Source organism: Sturnira hondurensis, unplaced genomic scaffold (assembly GCF_014824575.4).
Source record: "Sturnira hondurensis isolate 20B ecotype Veracruz unplaced genomic scaffold, ASM1482457v3 Scaffold0019216, whole genome shotgun sequence".
NCBI lineage: Eukaryota > Metazoa > Chordata > Mammalia > Chiroptera > Phyllostomidae > Sturnira > Sturnira hondurensis.
The window spans coordinates 596,256-614,783 of NW_028091847.1; the positions used below are offsets into that span (position 1 = coordinate 596,256).

Here is an 18,528-nt window from a genome sequence, read left to right on the forward strand (position 1 = left end):
CATTACATGACCAAAAAAAGCTGACATTTGGCATCTCCAAGACTCCTTCTCCTCCAAGTCAAATCCTCAGTCCCTGTGTCCTGTCACCCAAGCACCACCGTGCCATCCTCGCTCAGCTGCTCCCAGCCCCGGGGGCTGCCCGCCTGCCTCCCTGCCAAAGGTGACAGCCCCTTGCCTTTTGAGTACCAGTGGCTGAGTCTTACCACTCTCCACTCTAGATACCTGTTGATTTCCCTTTTCTTGCAATGATGCGATCAGTTAACTTTATTCACTCATTTAGAAAACCAACATTTATTGATCTCCTATCATGAGCCAAGCACCAGGATAGGGAGGAGTACAAGTCACTCCCAGCCAAGAGGAAGACTAGCAAAGGAGGCAATTACACTATGGTGTAGAAAATGCTCGGCCAGAGATCTACAGAGATGCTATGGGGCCTCCCATCAACTGCTCTCTCCACTTCCTTACCTTGCTCCAGCTCTTGCCTCAAGCTCCTGTCCTCATCCACTGCAGAACTCCAGGGTTTGCTTTCACTTACATGGTTAGATAGCCCCCTTGCCCTAGCATGGCCACAAGTGAAGCCAACCACAAAGTGAAAAGAAGCTGTGGCGGCCTTTGAAGCATGGACCAGTCCGATAAGAAAACACACGGGAGGGGAGAGAAGTCTGCAAATGCACCACTGGCACTAAAAATAAAGTTTGTGAAACACCTAAATGAAGAATAGGGGAATAGATGGATGACTAATTGATGGATTCAATAGATGATTTAGTGAATGAACCAGAGAAGGGTCTGTCGACCTTGAAGCAAAACTGAACTTTAGAGTCTCTAACACGTGCACTTGTCCACTGAATGCCGTGCTCCCCAGAAGTTCCCCTGCAAAGATTTTTATTTTAAGAAATTTAAATTACTTGAAACACAACTGGAGCTGCCGAGGGGAGTTTCAGAGCCAGGGCTCAGGATCACCAGGCAGGAGAAGGCTGAGTGGATGCCCCCATTCATGTTGGGGAAGAAGCTCCAGGTTCCTCCAGCCAGAGCCTTGGGAGGGGACTTGGCTGTTGGGAGGCGCTGGTGCAGGGCTTGGGGCTTCTCATGTAACCAAACAGGTGTCCCATCCTATCAATGGCTGGAAAGTTAGATATGACTCGAATCACTGTGTCCAGTTGCTGTTTCGATGTTTCCTACTTAAGAGAGAACTCAGGGAAGCCTTTGGTGTTGCAAACAGTTGCATTCTAACATTTCTGTTCTTACATGGAGATGTGCTGTAAAGAGGACCAGAATCACAGAGGAGACATTTGCATGGTCAGGGGCTGTTTGACCAGCTTAAATGCCCATGAAGTCTCCCTGGTCCTCTGGGATAAACTGGCTGAAGTTTTGACTTTGGGGTTTAGTTGGTGGGTGAGCTGGACATCACGGTCTGGCTTTGTGTGATGGGAACGAAACATGTTGGCCATTTCCTTTGCTCCAGGAAATCCCAGCTTCTTGTAAGCTTCCGGGGTGAGCTTTGAAGAACAAGTTAAAAAAATATATGTTATTTTTAAAAGAAAATGCTTTAGCTCTCATTGAAAATAGTTGGAGAACAAATTATTCACCTTAAGGATGATATAGGTCCACAGTTCTTTAACTGAACTCCAAAACCCAAGAAACTCTCAGGGTTTTTAAATAAGCAATTTGACAGCAAATTGACTTTTCTGAACTAATTCTGATCTGAACTGATGTGAAGCTAGATATGATCTTTAGTTATCCCATTTAGTGGAAATAGTCATGTATTTTTCTGCAGAGATACTGAGGTGTTTGATTGCAGATTCCTGCCCCCACCCCCCCATGGTAATTTTATGTGATACATGTAGCATATGACCTATTTGAAAGTGGGAAGCTTCTGAAAGCTGAATTGCTTCTGGCCCCAAGCGTTTGGAAAGGGTACTGTGGGTCTGTGTCCCCCTCACCTGACCAGCTTTCATATCCATTTCCTTGTGGGATTCCCTCAGCCGCACCTCAGCCCACCCATTTGGCCGTCCACGCAGGGTCAAGGCTCCTGCTCACCTTGGCACCAGGCTCTCTGTCCCTTCCTCCTGGCTGAGGTCCCTTCGCCATCACTTCCCTCCTTGGTTAGAAATGAGCGTCTTGACTCCAGCCATCCCCAACTCTGCCAGGCCCGGGCTCAGACAAACACTGCCTGTCACACACTCACTGAGCTGCCTTCCGTCGCCTTCCGCAGAACCCGCCCCCTGAGTCCCTCAGACACTAACTCAATCAATAACCCCCATCTGAATTAGCAAAAACCATTTCCGACTATTGGATCCAGTGTAATCTGCCTTTGGCCCCCAGAAGCAAACTCTACCCGTGGTATTCCATTTGGTCTCAGAAAAATGCGACAAACAATTCCTATAAAACAATGAAATGTCACATGTCATTTATAACAATAAAAATTCAAGAATAACTTACATGTGCAACAAAAGGAATGGCAGAATGAATGATGGTAAATCTGGTTTAAGAATATTAGGCAGCTATTAGAATTAATGTTTTTGAAGAACTTTAACAAAATAGAAAGTGCTCACAATACGATGTTAAATAAGAAAGCTAGATATAAACATGTATATACTAGAAAAAGACTAGAAGAAAATGTGGCAAGTCTTAACAGTTGCTATCTCTGATAAATTAAAGTATGTGATTTTTATTTTCTTTTTTATAATTTTCTGTATTTTCTGAAATAAGCACATGTTATTTTGAAATCAGAAGAAAATGTAAGCTTTTAGTAAGAAGACTACATGAGCATCATGAAAGATGACTTCGAAGATGTCTGTCTCCTTGAGTCACTCCTCCACTGCGTAACATTGATAACTACCAACCCCTAGTGAAATAGAAGATTCTTTTGTGCAGGTTTGTGAAGGAAAGAGATTTGTTTTGTTGTGTCTCACTTTCTGAGAGGACCATATTCCTTTTGGGGTTGGACAGACATTTCTCAGCCAGACCAGAGTTCCTGATGGGAATTTGTTCAGGGCCACGTACTCACTGAAGCACTTCTGGAAACAGCCCCCTTCTGACCGGACTGGGGAAAAAGTCAGACTGCTGAGGCTGGAGCGCCATCTTGTGGCCATATGCATCCTTTCCCAGAGTGTCACGGGGCCTAAGCATTTCCCCACTCAGGAACCCTCCGTGGGCAGCGTCTTCAAGTGAGACTAGTTACTAGGAACAGCATTAACCATTCTGTAAAACTCCCCGCTTTTAATGCCTTAAGACTTTTGGTGCGAGAAAAGTTCCTGCTGAATTGCGAAATTATTTGATGTATCGAGAATAGTCAGGGATCAGGCTGTGACTGAGGGATGCTTGGAAAGTCCTGAGCCATCCAAAACTATGTCTAGCGTCCACAATAGATAGCGGCATAGGTAAACATGGCTCACTGCCTCACAGAGACACATCAAAATTACAACTAAATCATAGAACAGACAACACTCAGAACTGCCAGAAATTGAGTTGATAAACAACTATGGAATTATAAAAACCTGTACAGAGGGCAGAGATTGGTAGTCAGTGGTCACAGCCAGTCCTTGCAGCTGACTGGTCTGGGTAAACCCTTCCCACTGACCTGCTAAGAGGAACCAAGGCTCAACTACAAGCTCTAACCAGCTGACCTACCTGGCAAGGGCCCATGCTCAGTTTTGAACACGTTGAGTTGAGGTACCTGTTGAGCATTCAGATGGAGCCATCCAATAAGAGAGAAGTCAGAAATAAGGACATGCATCTGTGAATTTGGGTGAGGCTGGAGACAGAGATGAGCCATCACTGCTCATGGCAGACAAAGCCACAGAGAGAGGGGGGTGGAGGTGACTATGATGAATTGGTTAGAGAGACAGGAGGACCAGGGAGGAAAAGAAAGCAAATACCGAAGCCACCAACATTTCCTCAGAACTACGACACTATTTTCATCCTAATCAGGATGGTCAATAACAACTTTTTCAAACATCCCGGTGTTCTTTATTTATATACCACCTTTTTCATAAATATTTGTTGCAACTATGGTAAACACAAACAAAAAAAGCAATAAAATAAAAAACAAATAAATCAGAGCAAGAAACTAGGAAATCATATTAGGAGGTCATGACAGCAGGTTGGGGAGCCCTGGCTGGTGTGGCTCAGTGGATTGAGCGTGGGCCTGCCAACCAAAGTATCACGGTTCAATTCCCAGTCAGGGCACATGCCTGGGTTGCTGGCCAATTCCCGGCAAAGGACACACAAGAAGCAACCATACATTGATATTTCTCTCCCTCTCTCCTTCCCTTCCCCTCTAAAGATAAATAAATAAAATCTTTTAAAAAAAGACAGCAGGTTGGGGGAGAATAGAATTAGTATACAATTATGCAAGTCAAAGGGGACTACAGAGTTGGTACAACAGACTTACTAGTTTGGCTCTGAGCTGCCTAGTGGCCAAAGTAAAAATAGAAATAGTCACATTACCTCCATAAGAAGAAACTATACTCTTCATCAGGATTAGCTGATTTGTCCAAGAACATCCAGTTAAAAGGTGAATAAATCCCACTCTCCCAAGCTGCTTCAACATGCAAATATTCTGCAGAATTAGATCCCCACTATCAGGGTGGAGTGGTAGAAAGAGAACTGCACTAGGACTCAGGATACCACTTTATTACAGTACCAGCTCTTCCACTGACTGCAGACCTAAAGCAGATTCTTTGTGCCTCATTTTCTCAACTACAAAGTAAGTCCTTTCACTTGCTGTTGTGTTTTGACATGACATTCTGGTTCTTTAGCAAATATTAATGGATATGAAAGGAGAAAAATCTACTGAAATTACATAAAGAACAATGGGGACTGCAGAACAAATCCATAAAACAGCCACAATTTTCTGAACATGAAAGAGAAAAGGCCACATTCATCAGTTAAATAGAAACTATTCAAGATGGCGGCATGGGTAAACACATCTCACCTCCTCGAATGACCACATCAAAATTATACCTAAAACATAGAACAACCATTACTCAGAAATTGAGTTGAATGGAAGTCTCACAACTATGGAATTTAAAAGAACCACATCCATCCAGACTCGTAGGAGGGACAGACTTGTGAAACAGGCTGGTCACACATCCACGTGTGGTGGACAAAAATTCAGGAGGTATATCTCAGGAGCAAGGAGTCCCAGCTTCACAGCAGAACCCCCAGTCCAGGGTTCCAGTGCCAGGAGGATCAGTCCCCACAACTTCTGGCTGCCAAAACCAGTGGGGATACAGTTGGTAGAAAAAACAGCTGGAGTCCCAACCAGTTCCTCTTAAAGAACCCACACATGGACTTACTGAGACTCACTCCCTCTGAGCTCTAACACCAGGGTAGCAGCTTGAAAGGCACCAGTGGCATACAGGGAAGAACTGCAGTGCCTGGCATGAAGGTGAGAGCTGGAGGACAGATTTCTTCTGGAAAGAAAAGCAGACAGAGGCCACTGCCCCTATTCTGAACCCTGTCCCCACAGAGCCACAGAGACAGCATGCTGGTGCCATATCTGAGACTCCATCAACCGGCTAACATAATTTGTCCTGCCCTGAAGATCCCCAGAGACTCCAACCCACCCAACTTATGGGCCCATCCAACCTGCTTTTCCATATGAATGGCTGGTCTTGGCTCATGCTTCACAATTTTTTAAATCCTCTCAAACAAGCAACAGCCAGACTCAGTGAGCCCCCAGCCCCTGTACCTCTTGTTAAGTGGCTGCACCCCTGGCACTAGCAGCAGCCAGCTTGGCTTCGCCTGGGAATCTGTAAGCCCAGCACAAGTAGCAGCCATTTCAAACTGTTGATAGCTCAGACAGGGTGGTCCTGGGCAAAACACAGGTGGGGGCCGACCTTGGCCTGCATCACATGGGAAACCACAGAGCCTGCACACCCAGTGTACAGCTACAGACCACAATGGAACACCTCCACCCTGCTCCTGCACAGCTGATCCTCCATGGAGGGCTGAGGGTGGTGGTCAGTATTCAAGGCAGCCAGTCCTTGCAGCTGACTGGCCCAGGCAGATCCCTCCCACTGACCTGCCAATAGCAACCAAGGCTCAACTACAAGAGGAGGGTGTATTCAGCCCACACAAAGGGCACATCTCAAGTACCCAGCTTGGATGATAGTGTAGATTGTGCCACTGGACCCTACAGGACACCTACTACATTAGACCACACTACCAAGACACAGAGTTAAAGCAGCTCTACCTAATTCACAGAAACAAACACAGGGAGGCTGTCAAAACGAGGAGATTTAAAAAAAAAAAAAACATGGCCAAATGAAAGAAAAGATCAAAACTCCAGAAAAAGAGCTAAATGAAATTGAAATAAGCAATCTGTCAGATACAGAGTTCAAAACACTCATTATAAGGATGCTCAAGAAACTTAGTGAGCACCTCAACATCATAAATAAGATCCAATCAGAAACAAAGGATACACTAAGTGAAATAAAGAACAATTTACATGGAAACAACAGTAGAGTGAATACAGCCAAGAATCAGATCAATGATTTGGAACATAAGGAAGCAAAAAGCAACCAATCAGGATAACAAGAAAAAAAAAGCAATATGAAAAAAACAAGGTTAGACTAAGCATCCTCTTAGTCTATTGTTAGGACAACTTCTAACAACCCAACATTAGCATCAAAGGAGTGCAAGAAGGGGGGAAAAAAGCAAGAGATTGGAAATCTATGTGAAAAAATAGTGAAAGAAAGCCTCCCTAATATGATGAAGGAAAGAGACATGCAAGTTCAGGAAGCACAGTCCCAAACAAGTCCCAAACAAGATGGATGCACAGAGGCTCACTCCAAGAGACATCATAAGTAAAATGCTAAAGGTTAAAAATAAAGGAAGAATATTAAAGGCAGCAAGAAAAAAGCAGTTAGTTACCTACAGGGGAGTTCCCATAAGCCTTGTCAGCTGATTTCTCAAAAGAAACTTTGTAGGCTAAAAGGGATTAACAAGAAGTATTCAAAGTCATAAAAAGCAGGGACCTGCAGCCAAGATTACTCTACCCAGCAAAGCTATCATTTAGAATTGAAGGGCAAATAAAGAGCTCCCCAGACAAGAAAAAACTAAAGGAGTTCATCATCACCAAATCATTATTATATGAAATGATAAAGGGATTATTTAAGAAAAAAAGATCAAAACTATGAACAATAAAATGGCAATAAGTAAATACCTGTCAAAACTGAATCTGAAAAACCAACTAAGCAAACAAGAAGAGACAGAATCATGGATACAGAGAACATTTTGATGGTTGCCTGATGGGAGGGGGTTGTTGTGAAATGGGTGAAGAGGTGAAGTGATTAAGTTCAAACAGGTAGTTACAGAATAGCCATGGGGATGTAAAGTGCAGTATAGGAAATGGGGTAGTGGAAGAACTTATATACATGACCCATGGACATGACAATGGTGGGAGGATTGCCTGAGGGAGTGGTGGGTGCTGGGTGGAGGGGGGCAAAGGGGGAAAATTAGGACAACTGTAATAGCATAATCAGTAAAATATAATTTAAAAAAGAAAAGAATAATATTAAGATGTGAAAAATCATACCCAATCCTCTGAGAATGATCACACACACCATATGCTCACATCCCTTCACCTTTCTCCCCATCTTCTTACAGACTTCAAACTCCATGAAACAAAAGGAATATAAGACCCAATGCGTATGCCCCGGGAGAGGGGCCAGGCCTGAGAAGTGTGTTTGAACCCAGGTAAAAGTGGCTTTGCAGATTCTCTCATGTGTCCATCTTTTGAGTGACTGACTGTCTTCTTGGGTTGGGGGTAACTTATTTTCCTCATTAAAGACATCTACAATAGTTTTCAACATTTTTTTTCTTAGCCTTCTCAGAGCTCCAGTTCCTGATGCTGGATTGGGAATTTAGATACCTCCTTAAGACTCAAGATTTACTGGACCAAGAGTTGCAGATGAAAACAGCAACCAACTTTCTATCTCTAATGCCAGGAAACATTGTAGAGCAGAGGTCAACAAAGTTTTTCTTAAAGGGTTAGATATAAACATTTAAGGCTTTGCAGGTCATATGGGCTCTGTCACAACTACTCAGCTCTATCATTATATCATGAAAATAGCCGTAGACAATACATAAACAATGGTGTGACTGTGTTCCAATAAATGTTTAAAAAAGCAGGTGGAGGATCCTAGTTTGCAGACCCTGTGCTAGAGAGATGTTGGTGCTGGATAGGACCTTAGAAATCATCTAAACGAAACTCTCGTTTTACAGATGAGAGAGTGCAGCCAAGAGAGGCAAAGAGCCAGGTTACTCAAGGCCTGCCAGCGTGAAAGAAGTATGGGTCCTCCTTTCAGCCCTGAGGGTCTCTGCAGGGCACACATGAACACACACTTCCTTCTCAGAAGCCCTGTTCTCCTTCCTTTTATCAATACCTGCTTTGGAGAAATGGCTGGTAATGCATATTATCATCAGTTCCTCACTTTTCTGTAAAAGGTCTGTCCTATCCACACTCTAGTCAGGCCACTCCCACCCAATTTGTACCAAGATCAGTTATTGAGGATTTACTATTTACAAAGTACCTGCCATTTATACCTCATTTCATCCTCATAACAATCCTATCCAAGACCTATAATAACTTTTTTAGCACATGAAGACACTCAGGCTGGAGAGGCCAAGCAACTTGCTGAGGCTCCATAGACAGATAAGGACAGAGTCAGGATTTACTTCCCTTCCTCGAACTGCCTCTGGTTCATTCATGTGGATCTAGCCAGGCAAGGATTGAAGATTGTAGAATTAGGCCAGGGCAGCCCCATCATTCCCTCTACCTAGACACAGTCTTGCCCACCCTCAAGGACCACTTCAGAAACACTTTTTCCATGAAACCTTCCCCTGCCCTTCTCTGGTCACCGTCAGTGTGGACAACACAACTAAGCACCTATAGTGTTCCATCCTGTACTGATCACTGTGACGTCTTGTGCATTAACATTTTCGCCCTGACTTTGCTATAAACTCCTCAAAGACAGCACCAGGTACATAACAGGTACATGGTGTATACCATCTGGTACTTGATATATGTGCCAAACCCTATGCTAAGACCCTTAAATATATTCTCTCTAATTTTCACAAGAACGCCCTGAGGTAGATGCTATTATCCCACTTCACAGATGAGGGAGCTGAGGCACAGAGAGGCTAAGTCCCTTGCACCACACCAAGGAGCTCTGGCAAACTGGCGTGATCAGCATGACTGCTTATGGGAGCAGAGCTGGGTGGTGTGTATGAAAACGTTGTACCTCGGTCTTCAGATTCTAAATTCTTGCCACCCCAAAGCAACTTTACTCTAACAAGCTGATTAACCCTAAGCCAAAGAAACAAAGCTGTAAGGGTGGGATTCAGGTGCACTAATATAAGAGATTTGTGGAACTGAAATCCTTTTCAATTTCTTCTGACAGCCTAAGCTGAAGCCGGCCTAAATTCATGGAAAGTCTACCAGAATTTGTAAGTCAGTGGGGCGTGACGCCAGGTGGATTCTTGTGATCATGTTTATGTCTCCTAAGAACTCACCTCTGCATCTTGGACTTCTTTCCCCAAAGTCTTGGACAAAACATCAGCATATTGCTGTACTGTTAACGCTTCTGCACTGAGACCCACGGCTTTGCCCAAGAACTCTGCCGGAGAATTAAAAATGCTAGAGACAACTGCTCCAATGTCAGCAAGAGAGATGCCATCCATTGGTATGTCTCTCATAGGCAGCGCTAGTTTTAAAAAAAAGATAAAAATGGCTAATTACATCACATCCTTGGTGGGTCTCACCAACTTGAATCAGTTAACCACTTAAAACATATAAGAAAGCAATGTAACACTGAGTGGCCATAATCTACGCACAATTAGTTACAATGTTTTCTTTGAAAAAAATACCATAATGCCTGAGTACTTATTTTTTAAAAAAGCGACCATTTACCAAGCATCTGCTATGTGCAAAGTATGATTAGTCATGTCTCCAACCAAGACATCTCTGCCGAATTCCAGGCTCTATTTGTTCAACTTCCTACTCAACATCCTTACTTCATTGTTTAATAGACATGTTAAACTCAACGGGCCCCAGAATGAATTCCTATGTCCCCCAACAACGCGCTCCTCTGGCAGACTTCCCCATCTCAGTTAATGGCGACTCTACCGTTCCAGTCTCTCAAAGTCAAAACTCCTGGAGTCCGTTGGACACTTCTCTCACCCCCATATCTTTCTGGGTTTTCGGAAGTCCTATGTCCAGAATCTGACCACCACTTGTCACCATCTGTACTGCTACCACCCCGGGCACCTTGGACCATCGTCTTTGACTTAGATTATTGCAAAGTTGGTCTCCTTGCTGCCATTCTTGCCTTTCCATGGTCTCTCTGTGGACCTGTAGAACTAAAGTCAGCTCCTATTATGTCTGCCCATGCCCTCCAATGGCTCTCTGTCCCTCAAAAGACAAGCCAATGCCTTACAGGACCAGACCTTTGCTAACTCTGGCCTCACCTCCCCCTACTCTCCCTTACTTGCTCTGTTTCAGCCACACCAGATGTTGTCTCTTTCCAAAATGTTCTTCCCCTGAGCACCCACAAAGCCCACCACCTGGCTCTGCTCAGATATCACCTTCTCAAAGAGGCCCACTGATCATCTTGTTTAAATTTCATGTGCCAACTCCCTACTGCTAGTGCTCCACATATACCTCACCCTGACCTATTTTTTTACTTAGCATTTACCTCTTAATGTACAATATGCCTTACTTATCTATTATGTTTGTAATCTATCTCCTTCACCCAAAAAGACCTTCACGAAGGCAGAGCTGTTTGTTTTGAACTATTTATTACTGGTTCTGATTCCCCAGTAAATGACTGGCACGTAGGAAGCCCTAAAGTATTTATTGAATGGATGAAAGAAGGAACAAATAAAAATATTAGCTAGTTTAATCTTAAAAACAACCTTGAAACATAGGAGTATTAGGGACTTGCCAGAAGTGGGTTCAAACCCTCACATGTCACTCCAAAGCCTGTTCCCCTCCTACGGCGTGATACAGCCTCTCACAGAGTCCCAGAATCCCAGAATTCTGAGGCTGGAACCCAAAGTGGACAGGTTCTAGCCCCAGAAATCTCTTTTTTTTAAATGAAGAAACAAAGCCTATTGACTCACCTGCTGCCTCACAGCTAGGAAGCAACAGGCCAGGACGAGAATCCAGGTCTCTGGATTTCAATCCTTTGTACCAGTGACTTCGGGCTTAGCAACCGGGGACTAAATATCATACTTAGTCTTCTGTATCTAAATTAGCTTTGCCTCTCAGTTTCTTGGTAGGCAAATTGCCTGCTCAGGTTAAATTACAATTGTATTTTATATTTGTAAAGTAGTTTGTGCTTTTTGAAGCACTCAGAGCTAAGCCTGTTCTGCCTTTGAGGTCTGTTTTTGTTGGAGAGTTGAGGATCTTGGGATGAGATTAAAAGCAGCCATGGGAAAATGGTCATGAACATGGCGTTAGCGCCAGACTGCCACACTCCAAGTCCTGGTGCTGCCTTATTAATGATCTTTGGAAAGTTACTTAATGTATCTTGCCTCGGTTTCCTCATCTGTAAAATGAAGGTAAGTAGTTCAGTGCCAGGCCCTTAGTAAGTGTTAGCTATTTCTATAATGGAGAGTGATACCTGAGACTCAGGAATACCCAATACAGACTTTGGGGCCTGCTATGGAGCTGGGCACCAGAAGTAATTTAGGGCATCACCTCTTTACCCAGGCCAATTTAACTGATAGGCTCCAATGTCCTGTTTCAGGGCCTGGGAAATGGCAGTGAGCTGGCTTCTGAAACCTGGGAAGGGCATAGGAAGAAAGGAAGTAGGAGTAAAAAGCACTATATCACATTTATGCATTTATCTCGTCACTTGTTGAACTATTTATTACTCGGGTCGAGTGCCGTATGTATGGCTGGCAACTCCAGGTTGACTATGACTGTCACTAGTTATGCCTCTGATAAGTCTCAACTATGTGCCAAGGAGAAAAGACCGAATTTGTGCTGTTGGTACTCCCATAGACCCTCCCATAGTCCCTCCCATAGTCCCACAGAGCCACTTTGGACTCCGGGCAAAGAAAATGCCTCCAAAGGGCAGGGGAATTCCAGCCAGTGGACTGGAAGCATTGGAATTACTAGGAATCCTTGTTAAAACTATAATCTTCCAAGCCCCAGCCCAGACCTACAGAATCAGACTCTTTCTCTGGGGAGTCAGGGCCCCTCTAGAGATTCTGATCATGGGACCCGGGTCAAGAGAAGAATGGCTTTGCTGTTGCCACAGAAGTTCAGATGGATGAGGTAGAAGGGACTTTAGAAGTCATCTTATCCAATTTTTCCATTAGACATGAGGAAACTAAGTCTTGAGGTCACATGGCTAACTACTTATCTAAAGAACATCAGACTGCTAAGACTGGAAGTGAAATCCTTTGTGTTTCCAGTCCAAGAAGCGGTCCTCTGTGAAGTGGAAACCACACGGTCTCCCTGTTAGCACTTCACACAGAGGTTAAGTGTGTAGGAGGTCCTCAAATGATATATGTCCACTGAAATGAGGGAGGAAGGTCAAGAGGGAGGGGGAGGGAAGGACAGCAGTTGTCTGGTTACTTTCTCTGCAAACTACCATTTACCCAAGGTGAAGTAATCTTCATCAGGGGCTTTTGTGGCCTTCCCCATGGTGAGAAAGTTTTCAAAGTAAGCTGCTACACAGACGCTGGTCATAGGAACACCAATGGACCAGAAATATTCCTCTACCTCTCCCTTCCCACTGAAGTGCTCAACTTCCAACTTCCCACCGGTCAGGCGCTTGACGTTCTCCAGGCCACTACACACCACGTGCTTAGGACCCAGGCACTTGGTAACATCTGCCACCAACTTTCCCTAAGAGAGAAATGTAAATTCTTTATGTAGATCACCGTATCTGCATACGGACAAGAGGCAAGTGCTGGTGTCCCTTACACCCTCTTTTTCTTATTATCTTCCTTAGAGAGGAAGCTCTTCCAGCATCAAAATGTATTCAAGCTACCGTCTGAGAAGCCACCAGTATTAGGGGGCAGAGGCTCCACCACGTCAAAATGCTGAACTTGGCCAAAGGCTGAGAGGCAGCCTGGCGGGAACAGTCAGGAAGATGTCAGTATCTTTGTGATCAGCTGCCACGTTTATTTGTATATGAGGCTCAGGAATACCTGAGAACACAATATATCGTGTAATAATGTTTTCGGGTAATGAGTTATATCTGCACACCATTTCAAAATTGAGAGCATAATGAAGACACACACATACACATTTTCTTTTTTGTGTTTTAGTCCCAAAATGTCCAAAGCACCTTCATCTCTCTCTCTCTCTCTCTCTCTCACCGCCCCCCACTGTTTTCTCCTTTTCTTTTCCCTATAAAACACCATGTAGCAAGCAAAGACATGATTAGTCTGGTTTAGTAGGTGCAGAAAGTGAAGCAGAGAAGTGACTCAGTACCTCTGGGCTTCACATTGAGTGAGTATCAGAACCAGAGCCTAGAGTTCCTCAAATAAGCCCTTCCAAAGTTTACCACTAAAAGATAAGCTGTAAATAGTATAATTAATTTCACAGACATTCCTGAAATGGTTCAATTCTGTTCTTAATATTTTTAATTGCCATTTCTGCAAGAGGCTGATCCCATGCATGACATTTTTAAAATCTAATTTTCATATTTTTCCAATTTATACTTATCTATAATTTCAAATAGTACCATCACGGCAGGGATAGAACTTATAATGACAAAGATGTTCTCTGAGCCCCCATGCTGATAACCACTCTCCAGAAGTAACCACTTTCATCCGTTTTTGCTGTTCATCTCTAAATGACATGTTTGCACCACTGCTTCTTGATTGGTCCCACTTCAGATATCATCTACTAAATTCCTACTATGGAAGATGAGCCCTGGTCTTTGTGCCCCCCTTTCTCTCTCTCTCTCTCACACACACAGTCCGTCACCACGGTCACACATATATGTGTATTCCTGATAGCATAGTTCTGGGAAAGATCAACACTCGGTGCTTACACACAGCTGACACTGAACAATGTAACATTCTAAGGTTACGGGGTTTTTTTCCCTACAAATTTTTATTTTCCCTCATGTTAATCATTGTGGGTTTATTTTCTTGTTTGTTTAGTTCCTTTTCCATGTACCCATTACTAATTTCTCCCCAAAACCTCTGTCAGAGTATAAATATACTCATGACACTGTTGTTCTTCCCTCTTCACTTCAGAGTTGTCTTAATTTGTGGGGTACCCTTCATATGTCACCTGCAAACAAGTGGGGAGCACTTAATGACTGGCTCTGGTGCGCAGTCACTCTCCAGTCTCCGGGGTCTTGACTGTGGGCCTGTGCTGCACAACACTGATTTCACAATCAAAGCCTCCACTAACGAGCACTGGAAATACATATATTTCATAAATACCAGTGAGATGTTGTGGAGCGACGCTTGTGTTTTTGCCCAGACTGAGCGCCTACCCCCTTCGAGAGAGGGCAGAGCAGCCAGGGTAAGAGGAGATGCTCAAAGGTGTCCCCACCTGACACACTTCTTTCTCTTTGCTGAGATTGTCCCAGAAGTTGGTCACCACAAAGGCCCCATAGGCATCTTTTGAGGCAGCCTCCACTGATGCTTCATCATTCAGGTCCCCTTTTACCACTTCAGCAACAAGGTCCCAGAGCACCGGTCCCAAGGTGCATTAGGTCGAGTCACGTCCCTGGGCAGAGCTCTCACAGCAAACTTTTTGCTCTCCAAATAGCCTTGGCCACAGAGCCACCCAGAGCTCCTGCAGGTTTGGGGAAGAGACAGAGGAAGAATCAGGAAAAATGTCCACTACAGAACAGTTGGACAGGAAGCCCCATTATTCAGAGTACAGCTGTTGTGGTAACTATTTCAGGATGCATCCCCGTGGCTTGCAACAGCAGTTTTCAAACTAGATTTCCCGCAGCCTCACCAGAGACACCTTTGCGGAATCCACGATGAAAAGGACGAATGGGAGAGACCCGAGGGAACAGGGAAGACAAAGGAGTGGGGTGCCAGACCCTCCGTCCAGATTCAACTGGGAAATGTACTTTTATCTGATCATAGATTTTATTCTGAGGTTCTTCACACAATTTTATTTTTAAAAGAGCTTCCTATTTTACATTTTTTAACAGTTGAAAACTAGCTAAGTTTCTTTTTATGGCATTTAAAGCAATTAATGAGGTGACCATTACTTGCCTAATTTATCTACTCTACTAGTATATACTCAATGCCCTCTGATATACACCAGGCACTGTGCCGAGTCACTGACATTTGGGATCCTCTATCAGGTTGGTTGCATACCTGTCTCGACTATGTTTTTTGTGACTTCAGATCTACCTTCACCTGCTTAATGCCCTGGGAGGCTGGTCTGTGTGACCCCACCAATAGGCTCACTTGCTCTCAGGTGAGGTCTGGCCAATGAGAGGCATCAGCAGGAGACCCAAGGGCAGGAGGGGCGGTTTTGGTCATCTTTGTTACTCTCCCTGGGTTTTGGTCATCTCTCTTACCCTCTGCTTCTTCCTCCTGTTGCTTACTTACTCATTCCCGGTCTCTTCCCTTTCCACCATTACTTTGTCTTTGGCTTTTCTGAAAGAGTGTGGCACTTGTTTCCTGTGGAATCCCCACTGATACACCACCGATAACCCTATAGGGTCTGCCACTCAATGAGCTCTGCCTTTGCCCAAGGATTTCAGCCAAAGTTTAGTCTTCTAGTAGTAAATGCAAACAGACAGCCAAAGGTCACCAGATATTTGAAGAAAGCCTCCAACAAAACCAAAATAAACAAACTGATAAAAGGAAACAGAAACAATGCAGTGACAAGAAGAAAAGTTTTAAAGAATTAGTATTTTCAGAGGCCGGAGAAGATTTTGCATTCAGAACCCACCCATCTGCGTACTGCACTGACAGAAATGGAGAGGGAGGCAGGGGAGAAGGAGAGAGAGCATCCAGAAGAGAAGACGAAGCTCTCAGGAATTTAGAGTATTATAGCAAAAATAAAGTTTCAGTAGAAAAGTTGGAGAAATCTCTCAGGATTGGAAGAGAGAAAAAAAAAAAACAAAGAAATGGGAACTAGAAAAGCGATCGTAAAGTTGGAGCCAGGGGAATTCCAGAATGAGAGAACAGAGAAAATGGACATATGGAATTATCAAAGAAGATAATTTTCCAGAGTTCAAGGATTTTGCATGACCTTCCAGATTAAGGGGCCACTGAGTACCCAGCACAATGCATAAATAAAGTCCCACATTATTATTTACATAATTCGGGAATTTCAGAATGCTGGGAATAAAAAAACCTTATGAACTTTGGTAGAAGGGTAGTTGATTCAAAGATGGGGGATAAAAGTAGCATGTGATTTCTTTATAACATTGGAAGCAATGGAGTCATGCTATTTGGGGTGAGGGTTAATTTCTATTTAGAATTTTAAACATAGCCAAATGATCACTTGATTCTGAACATTCTACATGAAGACATTTTCAGACACTCAAGATCTCAAAAATTTAACTCCTGTGTACTCTTTCTCTGTAAGCTGCTGGGAGATGTACTCCAGCAAAAAGACAAAGTAAAGCAAACAAGAGGAACCCAGGAAACAGAAACCAAACCCAGGAGAAAGACAAAGATAATTATTAGAATAATAGGGGAGAGAATCCTAGAAAGACTGAAATAGAAAAAGATAGCATTCCAAGAGGAAGTTCTCCATGGAAAGAAAAAAACAGAACAGACAGATTATAGGAAAAAATGAGTGATAGGTACAAAAAAATGAAACAAAAAATAAAGGCAATTATTAATTTCGGGGAAAACAATAAGTTATACGAGAAAAGAAAGTGCACATACAATGCTGAAATATGAACAATAATTACATAGTCATAACAAGATGCACTTTTCATCACTATATGAAAAATACAAATTGTTATCAATTATATGGGGAGGATGAGAAATGGGAAGTATTGCTTGGGGCTGGAGATATAAGAGAGCTAAAGATAATGAATAATATCTGAAACTGAAAAATCAGGAAACCGCCCAATACCACATTATTTAGAAATATGGAGACAATCACCGTAGAAACAGCGTTAAATGTGGAAAGGGGTAGGGCAGGGTCTGCTGGGTTTCTTTATAAGACCTGTAAGTAGACTTAAAACTATCATATGCACATCTATAAAAATTAAAATTCAATATAAAATATTTGTTGGCTGTATTAATTTGTTAAGCCTGCCGTAACAAAAGTCCACGGATTCTGGCTTAAACAACTGAAATTTCTTTTCTCACAGTCCTGGAGGCTGGAAGCCCAAGATCGAGGTGCTGCTGTGTTTGGTTTTTCCTGAGATGCCTCCCTTTGGCTTGCAGATGGAGAGCTTTCTAACTGTGTCTTCGTACAATCTTTGCTTTGCGCACTTGAGCCCCTCTGTCTGTCTCTATGTGTATGAAAATTTCCTCTTCTTAAATGGATGCCAGTCTGATAGAGTTAGGAACCACTATCATGGCCTTACTTTAATGTAATTACCTCAGGGAAGCCCTACCTGCATATACAGTCATATTTAGGGAGGTGATAGAAATTAGGGCTAGAACATATTAATTATTCTGGGGGGAGAAACAATTCAGCCCATATCATCGACTATTGTAATTATTTCCTTATAACTCTCCTACTAAACTAGGTTCTCCTTGAGGACAGAAACTGTTTCCTCTTCATCCCTGTTTCCCAACCATATGCTGAGACTATTCTCTGGCAAACTCCAAGTTTTCAACATCTACATGTTGAATTGTGGACCAAAAGGGGCCATGCACAAAACCTGACAAGTTCAGGGGCAGCCTGAATGAATGAAATGAAAAGACTGAAACCTCTGTGCTCTCAACTCATAGCTTTGGAGGTGAACGGTCCTGCCTGCACCTGTATGAAAGAATAAGAGGAGCTGGGCCTAAACCAGGGCTGTCTCTCTCAACCACCGTCACGTTTAATGTTTTACTAAGACCAAAACCAAGGGAAGAATTCATCCATCTTGGCCCTGGTCCTTTAAATTAGCAAGGCATGACATAAACCTATGAACCCATAAAAGCAGCCCCCAGAATATCCATTCTAGACACACTCAGTTGTCCCAGAGCTTCTTTGCTTGCTCTGGATCGTTCTCTCTTGGATCCAGTTTCCTCCCAGGTGATTCAATGCTGCAGACAGTGTCAACATAGAAAGCAGCCAAAGCTATAGAGAATTTTTATGAGTTTAAACTCTCATACATATAATAAAATTATTTGAGCTGCCCTGGCTGGTGTGGGTCAGTGGATTGAGTGCAGGCCTGCTACCTGAAATATTCCCAGTTCAATTTTTAGTCAGGGCACATGCCTGGGTAGTGGACCAGGTCCCCAGTTGGGGGCATGTGAGAGGCAACCTATCAGTGGATCTATCACACAGGGATGTTTCTCTCCGTCTCTTTCTCCCTCCCTTCTTCTCTCTAAAACTAAATAAATAAACAAACAAACAAATAAATAGTTTTAAAAAAGAAATAAAAAAGAAAAAGTATT

General features: G+C 43.3%; 1 protein-coding gene across 1 annotated transcript in view; it reads right to left on the bottom strand.

Moving 5' to 3' along the window:
• Positions 1–535: 535 nt before the first annotated feature.
• LOC119004267 (nmrA-like family domain-containing protein 1) overlaps positions 536–18,528 on the bottom strand; it is a 29,795-nt gene continuing 11,802 nt past the window's right edge. Inside the window, 7 exon segments of the mRNA XM_037071049.1 lie at positions 536–1,367; positions 1,370–1,496; positions 9,523–9,713; positions 12,619–12,868; positions 14,537–14,683; positions 14,686–14,753; positions 14,756–14,782. Of these exon segments, the coding sequence (XP_036926944.1) occupies positions 1,318–1,367; positions 1,370–1,496; positions 9,523–9,713; positions 12,619–12,868; positions 14,537–14,683; positions 14,686–14,753; positions 14,756–14,782 (860 nt within the window). The 3' untranslated portion in view covers positions 536–1,317.